This window comes from Ahaetulla prasina, chromosome 5 (genome assembly GCF_028640845.1).
Source record: "Ahaetulla prasina isolate Xishuangbanna chromosome 5, ASM2864084v1, whole genome shotgun sequence".
Classification (NCBI taxonomy): domain Eukaryota; kingdom Metazoa; phylum Chordata; class Lepidosauria; order Squamata; family Colubridae; genus Ahaetulla; species Ahaetulla prasina.
The window spans coordinates 28,271,710-28,295,870 of NC_080543.1; the positions used below are offsets into that span (position 1 = coordinate 28,271,710).

Genomic DNA, 24,161 nt, shown 5'->3' on the forward strand with positions numbered 1-24,161 from the left:
CATAATGACCCTATATGATTTCAGACAGGTGGTTGTCCAATGCTAATATAATCTGTATAAAGTTAAGTTTGCTTCTTTGAATAAATTGTCACTGATCACCATGTAGGATGTTTTTACCAGCAGTCACACGAAAGGAGTCAACATTTCAAATGCTACATTTATTTCCCTGATTATATAAAATTTCAGGCAGCTTTTCATATCCTTGTTCTGGCACCAAACCACACAACTCGGATACCCTATTCCTGTTCATCATCTTTGTATGATCCTGCACATGCTTTGCATACAAATAGATGATTTTTGAAAAATGCAATGGAAAAGAAAAAAGAAATTGATGGCTCTGAATTGTCATTTTGGCCACCTCATCAAATGCCCCTGTTACAAAACTTTCAAATAAGAATTTTTAGTGTAACAATGAGGAATACTTGTTGGTAGACTAAAACATTTCTCAGACTGTTTTCATATTGACAATGTTATGTTCCAATGTGATGGGATCAAGGTCAGCATCTGAGTTGTTCTTATAATGGATACTTCCTCTTTTTGTAGGAAATTCAGACTCTTACCAAGAGCCGATAGCTTATTCTGTCCCTAATTACAGCAAACCAAGTATTTATGAGAACTATATCTGTATACTCTCTTAAAAATTTTATTTACTACTTATTCACAAAAACGTTGAAAGCTGACATTAAAAATGTGGCTTCTTAAAATGACCTCTGTTACTTGAAGAAAATCTCTATTTCTCTGCATTAAACTAAGAACTGATTGGTGCTGTATAACCAGCCAGCAGTTTTTTTTAACATACATTAGTTTGTTTACACAGCATATCTTTAAATGCTGAAGACCTTCTGAACACTATAGTAAAAATACTGAATGGTATTTTCTATTTATATTTCTATGAAAGGTGATTGGTGTACAAGCCATTGAATCATTTTGTTATACTAGTTAATTATTTTTAAAAAAGGATTTTAAAAATTTTATCTGTTGTCTCCTAATTACCAGTGATGCACTATTTTATTTTATTTTTATTTCTTAAAAGAAATAAATAAACTATATATAAAAGAAATAATAAGCTATATATAAAACCATGTTTTGAAAATATGTCCATTACAAAAGGATATGAATTTTGCCACATATATGAATTTTGTATTCTATAGGATTACTATACATAACAGTGCAATTGAGGTAAGTAGAATGAGTTGGAAAAAAGAGTCACACAATCTAGATACGTTTTTTTGACTAAATTTAATTTGTTTACAGCCATATACATATCAAGAAACAATTCCTTACTTTAAATTCGGTTGCATCACTCTTCATGTTACTTTTAGTAAGGCTGTTACCATAACTAGCTGGTTTTGAAATAACTGGTTAAAGCAAAAAATTGGTGTTTTCCTGATTCTTACATGTACATTTTCTGATTTTAAGTTTAGGGATTTTCCAAAAGATCGTTAGGTATTTTTCCTTGACTGAAGTACCAATCTCTCTCTGATTTCAGTTGCAACCAGTCTGGCTATTCTGTACACAGTCAACAATGAACTACTTCTCGACTAAAGAAATTACTTGTAAAACCGTAGCTTCTCTGATCCCAGAAACATGAAGGGAGAACTCAGGCACGGTACAAAGTCCTCCATTACAATAATACAGTTTGTCCCATGCCTTCATTAGCCAGACAGAGAAAAAAAATTAACCCTGAGACAGAAAAGAAATTCTCTCCCCATAAACACGATCAGCAAATAAAATGCGATTTTATGTTAAACACTTCTGCCCTCCCATTTTTTTTTTGTATTTTTAAAATTACTTTTTAAATATTGCATTATGAAGCAATTACCTACGATCGGCTTCATTTTAAATCGGGGAAAAAAAACACATTTGAAGTTTAACATGCAGAGTTTCTCCAATCACATATGCAATGCTAAATCATTCAGAGAAGACCAAAATTTGTATGTTCCAGTACATGTGCATGATTTAGTATTGATCATGGGGAGCTGTGGGGGGGGGAGTTTAAAAGAGGCTTGTCTAAACTCTTTGCCTTCAGTGGCATCACAGAGATTGTACTGTATTATAAATTTCAACATAAGAAACAATGCAGGAAAAACATATATCTACCATTGTAATTCATAGCTATTTTTATGAATTGCCCAGCTCCCAAAAAACAGAAACAATATCCCTTCTTATGTCTACAATGTGCTATGGAGCATTTTTTAATTCATAGCATTAAGTCAGTATTAAGCTTTAAACTTAACAGCACTTTATAAAATAAGCTTATGTGCCTGTTTTTCAATTCGTCTTGTAAACTGGTATAAATCTTTTTTTTTTTTTTGCTGGATTGAATTTTACTCTCTACACTTATGCTCTATTCTGTTCTTTAGCTCTACTAGAGCTTCTTATAGAGCTAAAGAGGTTCTTTATGCAATCCCCTAAATTCTAATTTTCAGGTTTCTGCCAATTTGTCTTTGAGGGACCCCATCTATAAAATTCACAATCCTGTTAGGGCTTTTCTTTTTCTTTCTTTCTTTCTTTCTTTCTTTCTTTCTTTCTTTCTTTCTTTCTTTCTTTCTTTCTTTCTTTCTTTCTCCCACCCCCTCTAGAATGCAGTAAAATAAGTTGTGCTATCACTGTCATGCAGTTACCAGGGATAGGATTGGCTTCCAACATATTAAAAATAGCTACCAAGTCCTCTTTTACAGGAACACAAATTGTTTCTGGATAACACTGGGGGAAAAAATTGCTTTATAAAAGGTAGGATAAGAGGCAAAATTTCAAAAGAGGAACCATTATTCTTTCCTTCACTCTGACAACTTCCAGGTAGCTAATTGTTTTCATCCCGTTTTGGACTTTACAAAACTGGTATGATGGGGAAATGCTATTGTTTACCCCAACCGCTTGACAAAAGCAATTCCCACGTGAACGACCAGCTTGGCTGTGGGACACGGTCCTGCTACCTTAAAGAAGGAAATGGGTGGGTGAGTTCTCAGGCACTAGAAGCCATCATATTTGACACCCCCCCTCCCTCTGTTTTCATAGCAAAGGCAGTTTTGTTTCCATTTTTTGCTCTTGCTATTGTCATTCCCACATGTTTGGCTAAAATTTTCTATATAATAATTAATCATAGATGAACACCCATCCAAAATATAATAGGTACACATTGTAAAAAAATAAAGTTATCAGATCTATTCAAAATAGTAGACTCTTTTCTTATATAGATTTTATATTACAAAGGAAATCTAGAAATAAAATCACAAAAGAGACTGACAAGAAACATTTAAAAGTAATGATAGATTGTGTTTAATTCTCTATCAGTAGTTTAGTCATTTTAGAAATCTTATTACCATTTGGAAATGAAAAAGAAATGATGGTGTGTGTGTGTGTGTGTGTGTCTGTGTGCCTGTGTCAATATGTATGTGTGTGTGTGTTTCATACACATACATACTGTACATACACAGATACATACATATACTTGTTGCCTTAACTTTAAATACATTAAATATTTGCTGTGATGATTGAAACCTTATTAGTAAGGGTAAATGTGGTAGTTCTCTTTATTAAGTTAGTTTTAACAGTTACATATTTCTTCATTATAATGTCAATGAAGACTTTTCCCATTTATGTCAACACATGTTTAACATAGTATGTGATTCATTTGAAAGGAAAGCAAAGGGAGACCCAATGGAAATCTCCCACAATCTATTTACTCAAAGAAAATGGGTCCAATTTTGATGGACTTAAATAGTCTAATTCATGAACAATGAATCTAATTTCAACATGTTATTTTTCATTTTAAAGTCTCCTCAGAGCTTTCCCTGAGAAAAGTTTTTTTTTTAAAAAAAAAGATGAGTGTATTTAAGGTAGAAAAAAATGAATTCAAATAAATAAGCAGAAGAACTTGCTCAGCAGGCAATATTTATAAATCCACAAAGAGCAGATTAAAGTAAATAATACCATAGTCCAGTCAATCTCTCAAACTGAGCTGTGCTTATTCTGCACCAAAGTTAACTTACAAAGTGTCCAATGTTGATCAAAGGCATCATCAGTCTTTCTATATTTTTTTTAAAAAAGTTTTCAGTTTATGCAGCTTTGACACTTGGGAGAAGGTTGAATATCAAAGCCTGAAGACAGGTTGGGTCCAAAGTTTTTCATTAGCACTTGGTGGGAGACTGCAAAGAACAATACAACATAACACACAAAATGCAATGCAGGCGGTGTGGGGGGGGAACTCTCCCAAATGCCAACTTCCACATCTTTGTCAAAGTAGAATAGGACTTTCTGAACCAAATTGGAAGCCCAGGTTTAGGGACAAGGGTATTTTTGTGTTTACTTTGGGGTGGAGGCCTTTTTCTTTTCTTTCTTTTTTTTTTGGCATTGTTACTCCTCCTTTGTCCAAACCTCCATATTTGGAAGTGTACAGTAGTGGTCAATCAAGATTATATCAGTGAAGTGTCACTTTTTTAGTTAGTCCTTTATTGGCTTACATTGTGTTGTGTTGTACAATCATTCCTTGCGCTCTTAAATTTGCGGATCCGTGAGAAAACAGCCCTTTTGTTACAGCGCTCACCTCTGATGGTAACGTTTTTCTCTTGAAGCACGTCTTTGCCAGTGTAGACGTTTCTTGCTCGGCAGACGTAGGTGCCTGAATAGTCAAGCGAAATATTCTTGATGATGAGAGGGAGCTCCATGGAATATTCCTTCACAATGACTTTTTTAATTCTTGTTTGGTTGTTAGCTGTCCTTGGTAAAAGCCAAGTGAGGTCTTTGTATAAGTATTTGTTCGCTAGACATGACAGCGCCAGTGTTTGTCCTTCAACAGGTGCTCTCTTCAAGTTAATAGACAATCCATTTGGTATATCTGTCAAAAACCAAAGCATTCTTTTAGTTTATAGGAAATCTGGAAAAAAGATATAATTTCTAGGACATAGTCCCAGTATCCTTCCTGGTGTTGAAATTAAATGGTGGTGAGTGGGATTATTGAGTAATTGGAGGAAATAATGGGAAAACTTTTATGATGCATTGAATATTTTCACAGAAATAAACTGGATGAAACACACAGAGTGTATTTGGTGAATATTTGTTAGGGTCAAAGAATCAGTATGTAAAGGGCTTAAAATATATGCTTATTTTATTTCTAACAAAGCATATGGGTTTTCTGCTTTTCTTATCACTGTTCTTGTCACTAGATATCTAACCCTGATAATAATAATAATAATAATAATAATAATAATAATAATAATAATAATAATAATAATAATAATAATAATAATAATAATAATAATATAATTTGTATACCGCCCTTCTCCCGAAGGACTCAGGGTGGTTTACAGCCAAGGTAAAATACAGCAACAACATATAAAATACTAAAAACAGACATTAAAAAACTTATTCAATTTGGCCCCATTTTAAAATACAATCAAACCCTATAAAATTAATAAAAATTTAAAACCCATAAAATCAGCTAAAAGATTTGGAAATTAAATTTGATTTAATTGCTTTAATCAATTAAAAATTGATTAAAGCAAAGTCTGAATACCCTGGTTTTGAAAGAGACCAATTAATGCTTTACATTGTCACTAGTCATTCTTTTCTGTTATATATACATTTAATATAAGAAATCAAAATCTTTTTCTGGTCACAGAAAAGTTTCTTGGAATCTGAATTGCAGTGTAAAGTTGTGGAAAAAAGCTAAAGTTTCTACTTGTAAAAACCATGTTCAGAAGTACTCCGATGTCAGTGAATAGCATTCCTCTGTTACTGGGAACAGGAGTAGGAAAGGGTTAATATATTTTTATGCTGCCCTGAGCATTGTATCTATTTGGCCTTTAGGGAAACATGCAAAAGTAAAACAATTACTTTTTCTGTATCGGAAGTAATCCTTGATAATACTTCTGAGGATGCAATTTGATTTCTGCTATTGCAATTTAATCAATTCTTATGATTTAATAGACGGCTAGGCAACATATTTTTCTGGGGAGAGGTTTATGATGCTCAAATATTTTCAGAATGCTTTAACACGTCAGTAAGTTACCTGGCTTTGAAAACTACCAGCCTCATCCATGGTGACCATTGATTGGGGATTAAGAGCAATATTATCAAAACATTCTGGGACGGTCAGTTGGCTTTTCCTAAAGAAACGTCACTTCTAATCCACCTTTGGCATATTGTGCATTTGATAATGTCATTTTTGAAATGATATATCACATCATTTAAAATGGCATGAAATAGGCATAATAAACAAGTTAAATTTTGTTAGAAAGAAAGGAGCTGGGGGGGAAAGAGATAATTTCTAATATACATTTACTAAAAAATAAAAATAACTTTTTTAAAAGCACCTCACAGTATTAAAACCTGAGACCAGTTGAATAGTGAGTGGCTGGAATAATGTAAAAGAGTTATATTTACTTTAGTGATTTGAAACTTCCTGTGGAAATCGCTCCCAGGTTTCCTGATGGAAGATTTTGTTTATCTTTGCCAAGCACCATCAGGAATCTCAAAATAAAATGCCTTTAGTGACACTGGTCAGCCAGGAGATAAGGCTACACTGTTCCTGTCTCACCCTCAGTAATTGCAAACCCACCCAGGGTCCTGCTGCGTGCCAGCAAAACAGCCCAACAAATAGGGGAAGGATCAGAGTGAAAGGGTGGAGTGTATGGAAGATAGAGAACGAACCACTCGACATTCAGAGATAGCTAAGGCAGTCATGGTAACTTTGATTGTTATGAAGTCCCTAAAATGAAATCTACTTAAAACAAAAATTCAGATTCATGAATTTTTCTAATCTGAGTAGACAATGGGGGGGAGGGGGAGGGAGCGAACCCTAATCACATAAAAAATATTAAAACAGGACTGAGCTGTGGTCAATTGATGTTCTTTTTTTAACTTTGTCTGCTCCTTTGTCTTTTATTGGTTCTGCTTCCTTTTCCTTTTTAAAGCCTAGAGGAGATCATTAATGGAAGGATAAAGGAGATTTTTCTATATTTTAAATTCATAATCAAACTAGTTGGGGAAAAAAGTAGTTCAGGGATCCACACTGATCTATAATCAACCCTCATCGGCATCTTGGTGAGATGCCCTGCATTTTGACTAATAGCTAGCAAAAAAGCCTTCTACAACTATACTTTCTTGTTCAGTCTGATGAAAGAGTATTTGCTTTAGGTATACCCTGAAAGAAGAAGGAAAATTGGAGAACTTCTTATAAATAGCACATAGTGTCTTTGTCTCTACTTAATTACAAGGTGGCCAAAGGATTGGCAGAATACCTTATCTTTGATACATTGCATAATATTTCTCCAGCAAATGCAAATCTCCTTAGATTTTTGCTTTCCATGAAATCTTAGGGCCCTCTCTGCATTATATTGTAGCAAAACAATTTGCTATCACCAAGAAGAATTCCACGTTTTGAAAATTTAAGGGACAAAATCTCCTGGAATAACTGATGGAAAATATTCACCCAGCATTTCTCCTCACAAAGGTGGTGGGAAATTGGGAAAGCCCAATTTTTCCCACTTTTGAGTTCAATTAGATTTCAATCTAATTAATTGACAGTATAAAGTAGCAAAGTCTCAAAAGAGAATGGCCTTTTTAACCGTTCCCCCATATGTTCCTGCCCCCACCTTAGCATTCTCTCTAGTTTTGCCAGACTTAAAATAAAAACAAACTTAAAAGTTGTTGAAAAGCTAACAGACTTCTAGCAATCAGTCTAGCCCCAAAGTATCTATTTTGAATATACTGAAAGGAAATCCTTTTTAGCATCCTGGCCTTTTGTTCACAGCCATCAGCAGTTTGAATTGGCATTAGTTTAAAGATATTTTTTTGTTGTTGTTCTTCTTGTTCCCTAGTAAATCAGAACATTCAGTTTTTTCTCTTCAGCTGATTGGGAGAAGAAAATGCTAGCTAATTACACTAGTTTAAGCTTGAACAATTTCACACAGATGCTTTTCTCATTCCGTACTTTTTTTAAGCCCATAGCAAGACCTACTTGAGTCTGAAACTGATTTAAAAAGCTTTCCTTTTTTGGCAGGACCACAGCGTCCCGTGGCTTACTTTGCCTCTGTTCATGTGAACCCAGCACACATGTTATGTCAGAGCAAACCAAGCCATGACGGCTAAATCCAGACAAAATGTTTATAGTAATTTAGTACTGATAGTTTTCATTGTATTTTAGAGTTTAAGGATCCATTTGTTAGTCATTAAGGTGAGCAAATGTAGTATTGAATAAATTTACACAGGAAAACTTGTACAAGAATATTTTCAGAGGCCATGAGATGCTTTGAAATGACAGCAACTTCCTTGATAACTGCATTCAAGAGGAATGCCTAATTATATTAGCTGTTGATTTTATTTACAAGCCAAAACATGATCACTTAGGTAATATTAAATGTTGTTGCATCTGTCATAGCTATTCATTAATCACAAAATAGCAAAAACCCAATATACTTAAATGTCATATGAATTAGTGGAACATGAAATGTGCTTTACCTGTTACAAAATAACTGGTGTCTCTTTTGTCCTTTCCTACTTTATTAGATGCTATGCAGCTGTAGGTTCCAGATGTTCTGGATTCAGCCACAACCAGGATGCTAGCAGTCTGTGAAAGGAACAATAATTTTATATTTATACATTTGAACTGTTTTTCACAGATCCAGCTAAACAATATCTCTAATGTGATTGTTATATTTTTAAAAAAATAATTTTATTAAAGCTTAAAAATACTGTACAAAGATAAAAGTAAAGAAATAGTGCACAATGATAAAAAAGTAAACATATATATATGTATATGTGTATGTGTATATATATATGTATATATATCTATGTATGTATGTATATGTATCTTCATATATATATATATATATATATATATATATATATGAAGATACATAAAACATGATTCTTCCTTCTCTTCAGGATAGTATAAACAATTTCAGCCACTGGTTCAACTGCAGCATTGATTTAATCAAATGCAAATTTCATTGCAGAAAAAGCTTATGGAGATAATTAGACAATTAAGAGGAAAGCCCATTTTTCCCAAGAGACTTTTATATTATCATAGTAATTTCCTTTTGAATATATAAAATTAGGATGATTTGTTTGATCTCATGCTTAAGATGCTGCAGCCAATGAGGTGTGGTACAATGAAGATTCTGAGTCAGAAAGAAAAATTGGCAAGGAAATTTCTAGGAAAATCTGTCTCTCATTTGGAGAACGAAGAAACGGTTAAGATAAGGAAGAGATCCTTGCCTTTCTCACTTATAAATTAAATACTAAATACAGTTGCAAGACAATTAATAATAACTCTGCCTGGGGCAAGTTAAAAAAACAACAATAAGAAGTTTGGCATTCAGATTATTTAATAAGCAAAATAGAATCTATTTTTAGCACAGATGGCCATTTAATTGTTGGAAATTATGTCCACTGCTTACAATTAGTGAATGTTCAGCGATAAAGAAGATTCTGGAGAAGAAACATATGTCTGAAAAATGAAGCCACTGAGGATAAACAGTTCTTGGGGGCGGAAAAATCATTGTATGATTTTGATAATTTTCAAAGACTAAAATGCACAAAATGCACTTTGTACCAATGGTCTAGATATTCCCTTAATGAGTTATCTCACTTTTGTTCTGAAGGTCTGCTTACAAAGCAAAATTTAACTTTGCTGTGATTAATAACAGGGAAACAGCCAACAATGGAAGCTGTCATTGTTTTACCCAAACATCACATTCATAAACAAACCCCATTTTTGTCTGATGTTTTAGCCTTCTCCCCTACCATCCTCAACAGCAGCCTGTCAACATTTTACAATACATCCTAAAAAATATTTCATTAGTCACCAATATTTTCCAACTGGTGTTTAGTTGCCAAAGATAAAGGAGGATCTCTATATAACCACTCTCTTTCCTCTGTTTTTTTTTAAACAACACCTTTGTTTTTATAAAGAAAAGCTGATAATTAAACAATGAGAGGTTTCAATGGCATACTATTCATATGCATAGTATTCTTTGATCCAAGAAGACAAAGCATTCACAGCCATCCAAGAAACACACAGGTCTCTTATGGCATGTAAATAACACTGATTCTTGCCTACACAAGTGTAATACCAACGCAGGAAGATTTTTATAATAAAAAAATCAAGCACATGAGATATCATGGATATTTCTGCCTAAGATTAATGTCTTTTTATAACATATCTTGCTATGACTCACATTAAAAAAAAGATGCTTTAACATGCAAGGATTTAAATGGCCTTTGCAAAGCAGCCTGTAACTCTGATATTTAATCAGCAGAGATAGGAAGGGGATACGTTTTATATATTTTATATCTCACATAAATAACCTTCAGGCAGGGACTAAGAATCACAGAAGTAATTTTCTGCAACTTGCATGAAAATGTTTAAATTACCGGTAGTCTTGCCTCTATTATAAGCTTTGAAAAAAGGAAACTTTTCTAACCCTGCTTTTCTTTTTTTAATCCTGCTAAAGGATCTCAGAAAGTCTCAGAATTAAGAAAACTAAAATATTTCCATGGAACCACTCAGGTTAATAACGTTTAATTAAGCATTCCTATTTTAATAAATTTCTATCATGTTTAGATGTAACTACGTAGTAGAATAAAATTGCACTGAAAAAATTAGTAACCTGGCCAACTATAACCAGTTGAAAAGTATAAAAATATAATGGAAAATTCTATCAGGTTCTATCAATGAGATGCTAAAGAATTAGGGCAAAATCCTCCCAACTTTTGCCATTATACTGAGAAAAAAAGCATGTCCTAATATTGCAGAAATATAAATTGCCCTGCTCAAACAAAAACATTAAAATACTTTCTTCATTAATTATGTGCCATCAAATTGTTGTCAGTTCCCAGCAACCACATAGATATATTTTCTCTTTGACTCTTTCCTTAACCTGTTGTTTCAGCAAAAAAAATATTTTGTGTCTATTTTTACTATTTTAATGTTTTTAAATGGTTTTAATTGTTTTATAATTTAAGAATTATAAGATGCCCCCAGTCACTTCACTGAGTGGCTATAGAAATGGAATATATAAAATAAATAAATACTGTTAGTCTTATGGTGTTATATGCTAAACTCAAGTTATTTCCTAGTGGTTGCTTATTTATTTCAGCCCCGTGACAAATAATTTTCTCTCGTTCTCAATTAATGTAGCAAGAGGAGTCTAGTTTTGACAGGATGGGAGTGTGCACAGATAATAATGTAGATGATGATTTGAACCAGGGGTCTCCAACCTTGGCAACTTTAAGACTTATGGACTTCAACTCCCAGAATACCTCAGCCAGCAAAGCTGGCTGAGGAATTCTGGGAGTTGAAGTCCACAACTCTTAAAGTTGTGAAGGTTGGAGACCCCTGATTTGAACTCATACTGGATGCAATCGAAAATCTCTTCGTGATTTAACGGTAGCTATAAATTAACTTATACAGTACACTACAATAAAACATTCAATGTACAAAATTAAGGCTTGCAAATATTAAAAAAAATAATAAAACAGCAAACAACAGTACAATAAAAAAAATGACAGGATTGGTCACTTTCCTCAGGATCTCAGAAACAAGTCAAGTTTTAAATGCATATAGAAACCAACAATAAGAGAGTCAGTTTCAGAGAGACATAACAGGCTCCATTGAGGAGCACTGCCTGAGAGGCTCCTTACTAGCCATTTGTTCCAGGTTGTTTAGATTCAGCTGAATTACTAAGAATTGCAAATTCATAAAAATCTTTATTGCTTACACCTGGAAACCAGAGGGTGAAGTCTGGGGAAAGGTTCAACAGTGTCCAGGTCAGATATGGCCATTATGTAAATGTTAAGTTTGGGTATTGACGAGGCAGGAGACCAGGTTAGTGACAACAGCTCTTTAATATAGTGTGACCCAGCAAAACTCTGGAGAAAAACCTCTCCTTATATACACTTCAGCCAGAGGCTGCATCCAATCAGAAGCGAGATACTTCCCGCCTAAAACTCCCGCCAAAACTTACAGTAATACATTACACTCCTTCCCTCCCAGAAGGCACTTTGCCAATATTTACATATTACTTCTCTACGTAGTCCCGCAGGTACGTGGGGCGTCTCCTGACTCTCCCGGACCTGCGCAATTCACTTTCTGGAGTTGAGTCGAGCTTGCGGAGGGCTTTTCGTTCCTCTGAGCTCCTCCTCCCGGCCATCCGGCCCTGGATTATTGCCGGCTCGGACCTGCTGTCCTCTAGAGGGACCGGAGGGTGTCGCTGGACCTCGCCTGACTCAGATAAGTCTCTGTTTGGTTCTCGCTTTCTGTTTGTTCTCGGCTCCAGTCAGCTGTGGGGTTAATTAAATCATAGTCAGGGCTGGTCTCGCCTAATTCTGCCTTATCGCTCAATCTGTTTCTTAATTGATCTATGTGGCGCCTCAAACTCTGCCATCGTCTATTTCCACTAGATAAGATTTGGGGCCCGTTTGTCTATGACTATCCCCTCTTCCAGCTTGGGCCGTCGCTGTAATTATGTGCCCACACTGAGTCTCCTATGTTTAATTCCCGGATTCTATCTGGTTTTGTTTTGAACCCGTCCTGTCGTAGTTCGGTGTAGCCGGTCTAGTGGGCACCGTAGCTTCCGCCCATTAATAGCTCGGCTGGGCTGCGGCGGTGGCCACACAGGGGTCCTGTGTTGGACGGTTAGGAATGCGTCGATGTGTGCCTGCCAATCGCCGGGCCGCTTCGTGATAGCGCTTCTTCGCACTCGAACAAAGCGTTCAGCAAGGCCGTTCGGCGCAGGGTGGAACGGCGCTGAGAGGCATGTCGGATGCCCTCTTCAGCCAGGTACCCTTCAAATAATGCTGCGGTGAACTGTGGGCGTTATCGGACACGAGGGTGTCCGGTAGCCCGTGCGTGGCGAAAAGGTGTTTTAGTGCTGCAATGACAGCTCCCGCGGTTGTGGATTTCATTAAGATGATCTCCAGCCATTTGGAGAATGCATCTACCACAATTAGAAATGTTTGGCCGTGGAAGGGGCCGGCAAAATCAATGTGTATGCGGGACCAAGGGCCTTGGGGTTTCTCCCACTCCAACACTGGGGCCGTTGGTGGTAGTGGGCTGGATTCCTGACATACCTGGCATCGGCCAACCCTGTCACCGATTTCCCTGTCCATTAGGGGCCACCAGACATAGCTCCTGGCTAGCCCTTCATCCTTACAATTCCTGGGTGACCCTCATGCAGTAGTTCCAGGACTTTTTTTCTCAGCTTCTCTGGAACTACCACCCTATCCCCCCAGAGCAGGCACCCCCCTTGCACAGACAATTCCCCTCTTTTCTTTGCAAACTCTCTAAAACGGTCGCCCGCAGCGGCCATCCCTTGAACCCAACCGATTACAGTTCTTAAAACAATGTCCCGGTAGGAGGCCGAGCCACTTCCTGCGATGTGACTGGGCCAGAGTCCCAAGAGTCAATTAGTAGAACGGGGTGCCCGGAGTAGGGTCCTCGATTTCCCGGCAATGGGCATCTGCTCAATGCGTCCGCATGCCCCAGCTCTTTCCAGGTCGATGCTGCAGTTTGTAAGAGTAGGCGGCCAGAAAAATAGTCCATCTGGTCAGCCGGGTGATAGTGCCACTGGCGTTGGGCTGTCGCCAGCCAGTAATCCCAATAGCGGTCTGTGGTCAGTGATAATTTCAAAGTCTCTCCCAAAACGATTCGTGAAATTTTTCACCCTGACACTATTAGAGCCTCCCTATCTAGCTGGCTGTAATTCCTCTCAGCCGGGGACATCGTTCGTGAATAGAACGCTATAGGGGCTTCAGTGCCGCTTTGGGAGTCTGTGGCTAAGTACAGCTCCTACTCCATAGGGGACGATCACAAACCAATACTAACGGCAGTCTGTTGTTGTATTGTATTAACAGGCTATCGCTTGATAGCAAACTTTTTACTGCCTCAAATGCCCTATTCTCTGACTTCCCCCACGACCAAGCAGTGTTTTTTCCAAGCAACTTATGCAGCGGTTCAGCAACGGTTGCCTTGTCTTTTAAAAACACGGCGTAAAGTTTACCAGACCCAGGAAAGCCTGGAGTTCTGTCTTGTTTTTGGGTGCTGGGGCTCTCTTTATCGCCTTGACTTTGCTCTCAGTGGGTGAATCCCTTTATGTCTATTCTATAGCCCAAAAATTCAACAGATTCGACCCCTATCTGACACTTGCTTGCTTTGACTTTTAATCCTGCCGCCCTAAAAATTGCCAAAACTTTCCTTAACCGCTTCCCCAGTTCTCTTAAATCTTCCCCTGATACCAACACATCATCGAAATAGGGTACGACTCCCGGTAACCCTTGTAGGAGCCGCTCCATCAAATTTTGGAATAGCCCCGGGGCCACACTCACCCCGAACTGTAACCGGGTGCACTTAAAGGCACCCCGGTGCGTTACAATGGTCTGGGCTTCAGCTGTGCTAGCATCTACGGGTAGCTGTTGGTACGCTTGTGCCAAGTCTAATTTGGCGAAAACTTGTCCGTGCCTAGTGAGTGCAATAAGTGTTGCACTACTGGAACTGGGTAGGCGCTCTTTTGCAATGCTTTGTTCAAGGTAGCCTTGTAATCAGCGCAAATTCTTATGGACCCGTCTGGTTTTATAGGGTGACGATTGGCGTCTCCCATTTGGCATGGTCAACTGGCACTAGTATCCCCTGGCTGACTAATTTATCTAACTCTTTGTCGATTTTAGGTTTGAGTGCAAAAGGAACCCTCCTTGCCTTTAACCTAATGGGAGCTATTTGGGGGTCTAAATTGAAGGAGATAGGGGTCCCCTTGTACTTGCCTAAACGGTCCTCGAATCGTCTGCGAATTCCTCCAGTAGGGCGTTTTGCAGGTTGCATCCGCTCCGGTGGACGCCAGTCACCCCCATTCCCAACGCCCTGAACCAGTCTAGCCCCAGCAAGCTTGGCAAGGTTCCCTCGACTAACGTGATGGGCAGGGTCTTTTCGTATGTCCCGTACTTGACCTCGACGGTCGTTGTCCCTCGAACAGGGATGCGGTTGCCCTGGTAATCCTGCACCCGGAGCCGTTGTTTCTGTAGCTTGCGCTTTGCGATGTGCGGCAAGGCTTTCACAAAAGTGTCCCAGGACATGATTGTGATAGCTGATCCTGTGTCTACTTCCAGTCGGCACGGTACGCCTTCAATTGTCGGGTTTGTGAAGATCTTTTCTTCGATGCGGGTAGCTGCGTGGTCTATGGTAACAGTCATTCGGTTTGACTTCGCGCTCTTTCTTTCCTGGCCAATCGCGGGTCGCCTCGCCGATCTCGCGCTCTGATTGGCTGGTTTGAAATTTCGGCGGAATGTGGGGTTTGCATCTCTGACTCAGAGCCGCTCTGATTGGCCGATTTGAATTTTCGGGAAGGTTGGGGTGCTCGGCAGACTTGAGCCAGGTGCCCTTCCTTTCACACCGCCGCAAATGGCGCCCTGAACTTACATCTTTGGCGCTGATGTCGCCCGCAACTTCCGCATTCCTCCGGGTCTTCCTTGTCGATTTTCCGGTGTAGTGGACTTCTTCCTCCTCTTCGCTGGTTGACTCACGATAGGTTTCTTAGTGGTGGACTGTGCTCGGCTTTGCGCCCGCCATCGGCGTGAGTCGCTTTTGTAAGGTGTCTGCTGCATGGTTGGACATCTCATGGGCTCTGGCTTCGTCCAGAGCGTTTGCCAATGTCAGGTTGCTCTTGGCTAGCAACCGTCTCCTCAAACGGATGTCTCTGACCCCCCGTATAAGTTGTTCCAGCAGCTCTTCGTCCAGATCGCGGTACTCGCAATGCTTGGAGGCTTGTCTCAGGGCTGCCATGTAGTCACTGATAGACTCGCCTTCTTGTTGCCTCGCTCCCAAACTCGTACCGTCGAGCGTATTTGGACGGGGCTGGTGCGTAGTGATTCTTCAGGAGGGTCTGAAGGGTCTGCCACGACACGGAGTGTAGCGGTGTTGGCTCCGCTAGGGCTTCTGCGACGGCGATGACTGCGGACCCACAGTGGCTTATGAAGTAAGCCCGTTTGCGGTTGTCGGAGACTCCTGTAGCTCGTTGCCTCCAGGAAACTTTCGAAACGGGTCAAATATATTCCCCATGTCTCCTGGGCAGGGTCAAACGGAGTGGGTGGCGTGTAGCCGGTCATCGCTGCATTCGCTATCACCTTGCTGGGTTTGATTCTCGTAGTGAGTTCAGCTCTGTTCTGGTGCTCTGCCTCAAGATCCCACCTTCGTCGCCAATGTTAAGTTTGGGTATTGACGAGGCAGGAGACCAGGTTAGTGACAACAGCTCTTTAATATAGTGTGACCCAGCAAAACTCTGGAGAAAAACCTCTCCTTATATACACTTCAGCCAGAGGCTGCATCCAATCAGAAGCGAGATACTTCCCGCCTAAAACTCCCGCCAAAACTTACAGTAATACATTACAGTAAACATAAAACAACACCTGACTTCAAGTCCACCAAATGCCATCTCAGTATCCTTTAATTTATAAAAGTGAGCAAACAAAGTCTTAATCTTATACTACAAGAGTTTCTATATACTCATTTCCTTACCAGGTCATTCCAATCAACCCGGTATTGGAGCGACAATTTCCCATATCTACAGTTTGAGTTAAATCCACTATCTAAATCCTAACAGTCCAAAATTAAAATCCAGAACATGCATGTTAATTACAGTATGTGCATGAGAATGGTTACTTATCCAAAGGGCTGCTTCGTGAAACAACCAAATCTTCAATGACTTTCTGAAGATCAGAAGTGCCAAGCCATTTACAGTATTTCTTTTCACTGACAGTCGGCAATCAACCGTTTTCTATGGCTTCCTTTTTGGTCTACAGTAAAGTTTCTAGTCAGGTTGACTTATTTTCTGTTCATCTTTTTCTAGCCCACAAATTAAGCTAACTATCAAGTGTCAGGAGATCTGTGATTTACTGACAAGTCATTTTTAGGAAATAAGATTGTAGGCAGTCCTTCAAATATTCTAAGTCAAGACAGGTAAGATTTTGTATCATGGTGAATAACTTGAGCTGGATGCAGAAAGCAGTAACTAAAGGAGCTATTCAATATGTTGTGATTTAGTACTTCCCAGAAACGTTATTCACCATCCCAGTACTGCTGCATTTTCAGTTATTTGTAATTTCCAAGCCATCTCCAAGATCTGCCCCACAAATAGCACATAATCCAGCACTGAGGATTATAGGATAACAGAATTGGAAGGGACCTTAGAGGTCTTCTAGTCCAGGCGTGTCAAACTTGTGGCGTCATGTTGTTGTCATGTGACGTATTGTGACTCTTTTCCCCTTTGCTAAAATGGGGGTGGGCGTGGCCAGCATATGATGTATCCAGCCTGCGGGCTGTGAATTTGTCACCCCTGTTCTAGTCGATCCCCCTGCTTAGGCAGGAAACCCTATACTATTTCAGACAAACGGTTAGCCAATCTCTTCTTAAAAACTTCCAGTGTTGGAACATCGACAACTTCTAGAGGAAAATTGTTCCATTGATTAATTGTTCTATCTGTCAGGAAATTTCTTCTTAGTTCTAGGTTGCTTCTCTTCATGCTTATGCTTTACTCAATGTCAGACTTCTGTCCAGAGGAAAGGACAACAATCATTTTCTTGTCATCTGTGTACAACATCAACGCCCCATCAAAAAGGATTCCCATGCTGTGGAAGTGCATCTTTTTTAAAGAGCAGCGCATCTCTCCAGATCAGACATATCTCTAGTTCTTAGTTTTCTAGGAAACCACTATCATTAGGGGCAGTGGTGGGATTCAAATAATTTAACAACCGGTTCTCTGCCTTAATGATTTCTTCCAACAACCAGTTCACCAAACTGCTCAGAAAGTTAACAACTTCTCCCGAAGTGGTGCGAACTGGCTGAATCCCACCACTGAATTAGGGGCATCACTTTTTCATAATTAACTTGCTTGCTTGCTTGCATAAACTCATTTACAGTAAAATGGACAGGGAAAGAGAACTGAAATTGATTTATATTGTTCTCTGTACAAGCTCTACAAGGGCAAAATAGCTGTCTGTCTCCCTTCCAGCTTCCATTCATCCAGGAAGTCATAAATACATACACGTTTCTCATCTACTTGCTTGTTAATCCCCACTGCATTTCTGTCTGAAATCATGAAATATATCTATATCTATATCTATATTTATCTATATTTCATATTTGCTTCACCAAATATTTGAATATTTGGCGAAGATTTCATATTTTGTTTATATCATTTTCCAGACCTTCTCTTTTGTTAAATGTCTTGCAAACATTTTCATTAGCTATGTTGTGGCTCCATCCTCCGAACCTGGCCCCATGCCCGAGAGTGAGGGGGAAGGGCCGGTAAGGCTTACCTCAGAAGCACCGATTCCTTTGGCCCGGCTCCAGGAGCCAGAACCAGGCCAGATGGAGGACGTAATGAGGCTGACATCCCCTGATTCCTCCCTTCCTCAGGCTACACCTTCAGACGGAAGTGATAATCATACTAATCAAGCCTGGATCGACCCGCGCTTCAGAAGATTAGAGAGGCGGTGTCATCAAAGGGAAGGGTGGGGCAGGAGCCCCACCCCACAGGATCCTGCCCCACCCCACAGGATATATAAGGAGCTTTGGGACTGCTCTCAGTTCCACGGGAAGCAAATTAGCTGAACGGTGTCAAAGTGAGCTGAAGTCTTAATCTGTTTGAATTTTTTGGCAGGCAGCTGCGTTTTCTCAGCCAGGATGATAGGAGCTGTGAACCCACTGGCTGTAGGCCAGCTCATTACTCCAAAGTGAGGACGGAGACAAACAAGCTACCAGAACCAGACATTGGGTGAAGGCGAGGGGTGGGTTCTACTTATCTTTACAACCTGTTCGCATCGTGCCCGTACACAATGTTTAGATGCCGTTTGGGTCAGTGGGTGGAGCCTCTCACCGGTTTTACTACCGGTTCTATAGAACCAGTCCGAACTGGGGGCAAATCACCACTGGTGAAGGTCACTAAAATAATATCATGTTCCTTAATACTTTATTCAGTAAACAAGCCTTCATACATTGGCTTCAGGTGTTGTGGCTTGGAATTTATATTTTTTTGGAGAAGATTACAGTGGTAAATGGATTTTTGATCATTTATTTTATTTAAGAGCCACTTAACTACTAACAACTAACTACTGGTGGTGCAGTAGTTAGAAGACAGTACTACAGGCTAACTCACTCCAGGAATTCAATTCTGAATGATTCAAGGTTGACTCAAGACTTACATCCATCTGAGGTTGGTAAAATGAGGACCCAGACTGTTAGGGGCAATATGCTGACTCTGTAAACCGCTTAGGGAGGGCTCTAAAGCACTGTGAAGCGATATATAAGTCTAAGTGCTATTCCTATTGCTATTACAACATAATATTTTGTCTGGCTTATTCTTAAGAGTATATCAAAACAAGAATTTAAACATCTCCAAAGCTCCATTCTTCATTGTGAATAGTCACTTAACGCAAGCAAAAGTTTAGTTATAATTGGAATAGATTTATTGCTGTACATGTAGTCCTTAATTTACAACTGTAATGGAGCCTGTCCATTAAGAGGGGCATGGTACCACAGTGGTCAGAGTGCAGTACTGCAGGCTACTTCTGCTGACTCCTGGCTGTAGTTCGGCAGTTCAAGATTCAAGGTTGACTCAGGTTTCCATCCTTCCGGGTTGGGCAAAATGAAGACTCAGATTGTTGGGGGCAATATGCTGACTCTGAAAACCGCTTAGAGAGGGCTTTCAAGCACTGTGAAGCGGTATATCAGTCTAAGTGCTATTGCTATTTCAGTCAGAAGTCATGGTTGTAGAGCAGATTATCAGAAAACTTCGTAAATTGTGGTCATGTGATCACAAGTTGCTGCAAATAGCTATAAGCAGGGTTGGTTGCATAGTGCCTGGAATGGGACCATTGGCAAAGAGGGGAATCTGTCAGAGCTTTGGAATCAGGTTGTAAAAGCACCTTGGGGGAGGGGACAGCCTGTTGTAACTTCAAACTAAGCAAGCTGTCAAAAGTTAAGAACTACATGAGGAAGGATGTCGCATCAGTTATGTATTGTTTGGAAACAGATATACTGAAGGGCTGGTTTTGAACAGGTGTGATCCATGTTCTCTACTGAGCTGAATGCTATTGTAGCATGACAGTGTTATCAGTCAAGTTACCTCATAAAGTAATTATATCGTAATTATGATAAGATTAAAATTTGGCAGTGGCTTTCACAATTATAGTCTAACAAACAACCATTCAGCTTTAGCAGGAACTCATAAAAAGGATGCTCAATGTTTAATTTCCCCCTCCAAAGTGTCATACCTTGTTCTTCCCCTCTATTAAAGCTGTTCTTTGTGTAATGCTTTGGATTCTGTTTCCTGTAGTGCTTTCAGGTGTCAAAACTAGCGAATTTTCTGAACTGGAGCAAAAGTCATACCTGTGGCAGGATAAATAAGAATGAAGCAACGGTTTTATAAAATAGAACACCAAAAATACTAAGGCATTCCCAACCACAAATTCTGTTTGAAATTTAATTCAAGCTTTCATTACTAAGTTTCCTATTGTAAGCCTGCACCTATTGTCTTGCAATGGAAACTTGATTACAGTTACAATTATTTCAAAGTAAACACATGGTTTTCCATTAATTATAGGTAGCAAATTAAATCAAAACGTTTTATAAAAACATATGGAGGTAAAGGCCAAAATGCTTGTAGAAAACATATAGATATTTAAAAATATAAAAATTATAGCTTGTAATCAACTAATTCCTAAATCTTTAGCTGATTTGAACACAACTGAAATTTAACACAATTATCCACTTAGTACTAACACTATTCCTCAGGCATAATTATAATATTTTTATTTTAAAAATTATTTTAAACTTCAAAATCTAGGTTTCAATCTTCAAGTTTAGGAAAGTTTTGATTTTTCAGATGGAATGTTTCAATGTGAAAGTTAAGAACTAAGTTTCATTTATAAAAAGTAAATTTTGAAACATCTATTTTATATTGTATCCCATTAACACCCATATTGCAGAAATTTTTGTCAATATAGAAAATATATTTAATCACCCACATATAATTTGTTCTTTGGTACTGAAATATTTCATACTTGAAGGCATATAATTGATCAATTTAAAGGCAGTTAATAGTATGATAATGTATTCCATGTAGTTTACAAAATTTAGGGAAAAATCATTTAAATATGTAAATTTAAATGACACATTCTTTTTCTTTAAGGCATCTTTAAGGTATCACAGAAATCACAAATGTTATAATGTATCAGTTGAAATTCTTGAAGTCCTTTTATTATATAATTAATTAACTCTTAATCAAAACAGTCAAGTGTAGCTTTGATGGAAATAATTTTTGAAAACCTAATTTGACATTTATGGAAATAAATTTGAAGAAATGTTCATTACATCATACATATTGTTTTTGGAAGGTATTCTTTCTTCTATTCCACATTTGTACATTTAGTCCTTCATAGCATGTCAGAGTTTTGAGCTCTTGTAAAACTTTTTATTTTCCATGATTAGGTTGTTAATATTTATCAACATTCTCCTTAAAGCAAACAAGTTCTTGTTAGTTTCCTTGTAAATAATTATCTTTAGCAAAGTGGAATTTAAAATTAAATGTTTCTGTTATTTTCATTGACAGTGATCCATGATCAGAAAGCATCAAAACATCCCATAATTTTTTCAACTATTTATGTCAGTGATTTTCATGCTGGTTGGGGAATTCTGGGATTTGAACTACACACAAAGTTGCCAAGCTTGAAAAACACTGGTTTGTTTCATTGAAAAAGCAACAACTCATTGTTACGCATCAGAGGAAATATAAATATTATGGAAAACATGAAAACAGTTTTTTTTGTTCTCCATGTCCTTGTTTCCACCAGGTTAATTCTAGAATATCTTTGAACCTTCCAGATTAAACTTGGGAGACATCAGAGGAAAATACAGTTAAGAAAAATGTGTGTATTGATTGTGATAATGTGTACAACCTGATTGTGTGTTATTTTTTTCTACATATACCTCACAATACCATTTGACTGCATGCAACTGTCAACAGCATTGCACAGAATTTTAGTGCTCTTAACTGTTTCCAAGATCAGTAAAAAAAGATTGATAAATGGGCGGACAGACAGTAACAGCTTGATCAACAATCTTGCTTTTCATAATAAATAAATATCTTCCTAAATCATTGTCAAAATTGAAATGACTGGAAAGCATTTTTTAACAATAATATTGTGCTATGTTATAGTATTACAACTTGAAAGTTCAACGCTGATAGTACTATAGCTTTAGTAATATTGTAATAAATGCTTTAAAAACCTGTATGGAGTCACAAAATACTGCATACATAAAATGATAAATTTCAAATGATGCCATATGAATGCCATATTCATAAAAGCACAGAAAATGAATTGCAATCTGGCATATAGTTTACTATGAATGAACAGAGTATTGTTTAACATGAGATTGGATCTTCTCCTAACTTTGAATGGTAAAGAGGCATCTTAATATATACCCTGTTTTCCCCAAAATAAGACATCTCCTCATAATAAGCCCAATTGGGCTTTTGAGCGCATGGCAATAAGGCGCTTATTTCAGGGTTCAAAAAAAATATAAGACAGGGTCTTATTTTCAGGGAAACATAGTATAAATAAACAAATATTCCATACAGAGCATCCTTAGCATGTTATGTTGAAATTTAAAAAAAATCCTGATATACTTATGAAAAGCATCTGGGAATTTCATATAAGATACAGTATGTGTTCACTGAACGAAACATGGAATGATCATAGTGAATGCAGCCTGGATGCTTTGGCGAGAACTCATTGGTGTGTTATGTGACAGACAAATGCCAACACATCTCAAATCTAAGATTTACAAGACAACCATCTGCCTTGTTGCATTGTATGGCAATGAATGCTGGGCAGCAACAACAGGGACCGAAAGCTATTTCCATGCCATGGAAATGTGAATGCTCTATTGGATATCGGGCATCTCCCTTCTTGACCACATCATAGATGACACCATTTAATAACATTTTGGTCTGGCACCAATTATATAGAAGATGAGAGAAGACCAGCTTCGCTGATACCGACATGTCCTGAGAGCACCATTGCCATTCCACCATTCCACCATGGCCGAGACTTCCTACCAACTTACGGGACCGTCTGCTGCCTCCGAATGCCTCCCACCGGCCCATGCGCTCTCACAGGGAGGGACTCCTCAGGGTGCCGTCAGCTAGGCAGTGCCGACTGGCGACGCCCAGGGGAAGGGCCTTTTCTGTGGGGGCTCCCACCCTCTGGAACGAGCTTCCCCCAGGACTTCGTCAACTTCCTGATCTTCGGACCTTCCGCCGCGAGCTTAAGACACATCTATTTATTTGCGCAGGACTGGACTAGATTTTTAAATTTTAATTGTTTAAATTTTAGCTTTGGTTTTAAATTGGGTTTTATTATTTATATGTCTATTTTAAATATTTGGCCTATTTAATAAGTTTTTTAGATTAATGTTTTACTTTGTATATATTTATGTTGTTTTTATATGGCTGTACACTGAGTCCCTAGGGAGATAGGGCGGTATAAAAATATGAATAAATAAATAAATAAATAAAATAAACTAGAAGTCAGTGGCCAGTGACCTTGCGGGCGCCCAAAACAGAGATGGCAAGACACTATCAACAAAGATGCAAGCTGTGGGCCTGTGCCCTGGAGACACAGCTGACCAAGCAAAGTGGTGTTCAATGACCCTGCACTTGTGGGAATACACTAGGAAGAAGAAGAAGAAGATGTGTTCACTAAACAGTTATGTATCCGTTCAGCTTTTATATACTATATTATAAATTCTGCCCATAACAAGACAAGCAGGATGTTGCATTACAGAATTGTGTGGGTGGTGATTAGCATCGTGATTTAGAGATGATTCATTACTAGGTCAAGATACTAGGAATTGTCCACTTTTATTTATATAAAAAAATAATAATTTTATGCTTTCCTTATCCATAATGAGGTAGGGTTATGAATCAGGTTAAAGAAAGCTAGCCTGCTATCTCGAAGTATACAGCAAACATTCTAAAAGTTATTTGAAATTGCCAGGAGATTAGGCACATCTGGAACTGTTGTTACTCCTTTCATTTATTTGAGCATCAACTTTGCAAACTATTTCTGAATCTCCCTTAGGTTTTTATCACATGGAAAATTAGCATTTT

At 38.3% G+C, this 24,161-nt stretch overlaps 1 protein-coding gene across 1 annotated transcript in view; it reads right to left on the reverse strand.

The window, feature by feature from the left end:
- Positions 1-24,161, reverse strand: part of FLT1 (fms related receptor tyrosine kinase 1) — a 139,601-nt gene that overhangs the window by 49,906 nt on the left and 65,534 nt on the right. The window contains exons 11-13 of the mRNA XM_058185588.1: positions 20,263-20,377; positions 8,461-8,569; positions 4,547-4,837 (exon numbers count right to left, since the gene is read on the reverse strand). Coding sequence (XP_058041571.1) covers positions 4,547-4,837; positions 8,461-8,569; positions 20,263-20,377 — 515 coding nt within the window. The remainder of the gene's footprint in view (positions 1-4,546; positions 4,838-8,460; positions 8,570-20,262; positions 20,378-24,161) is intronic.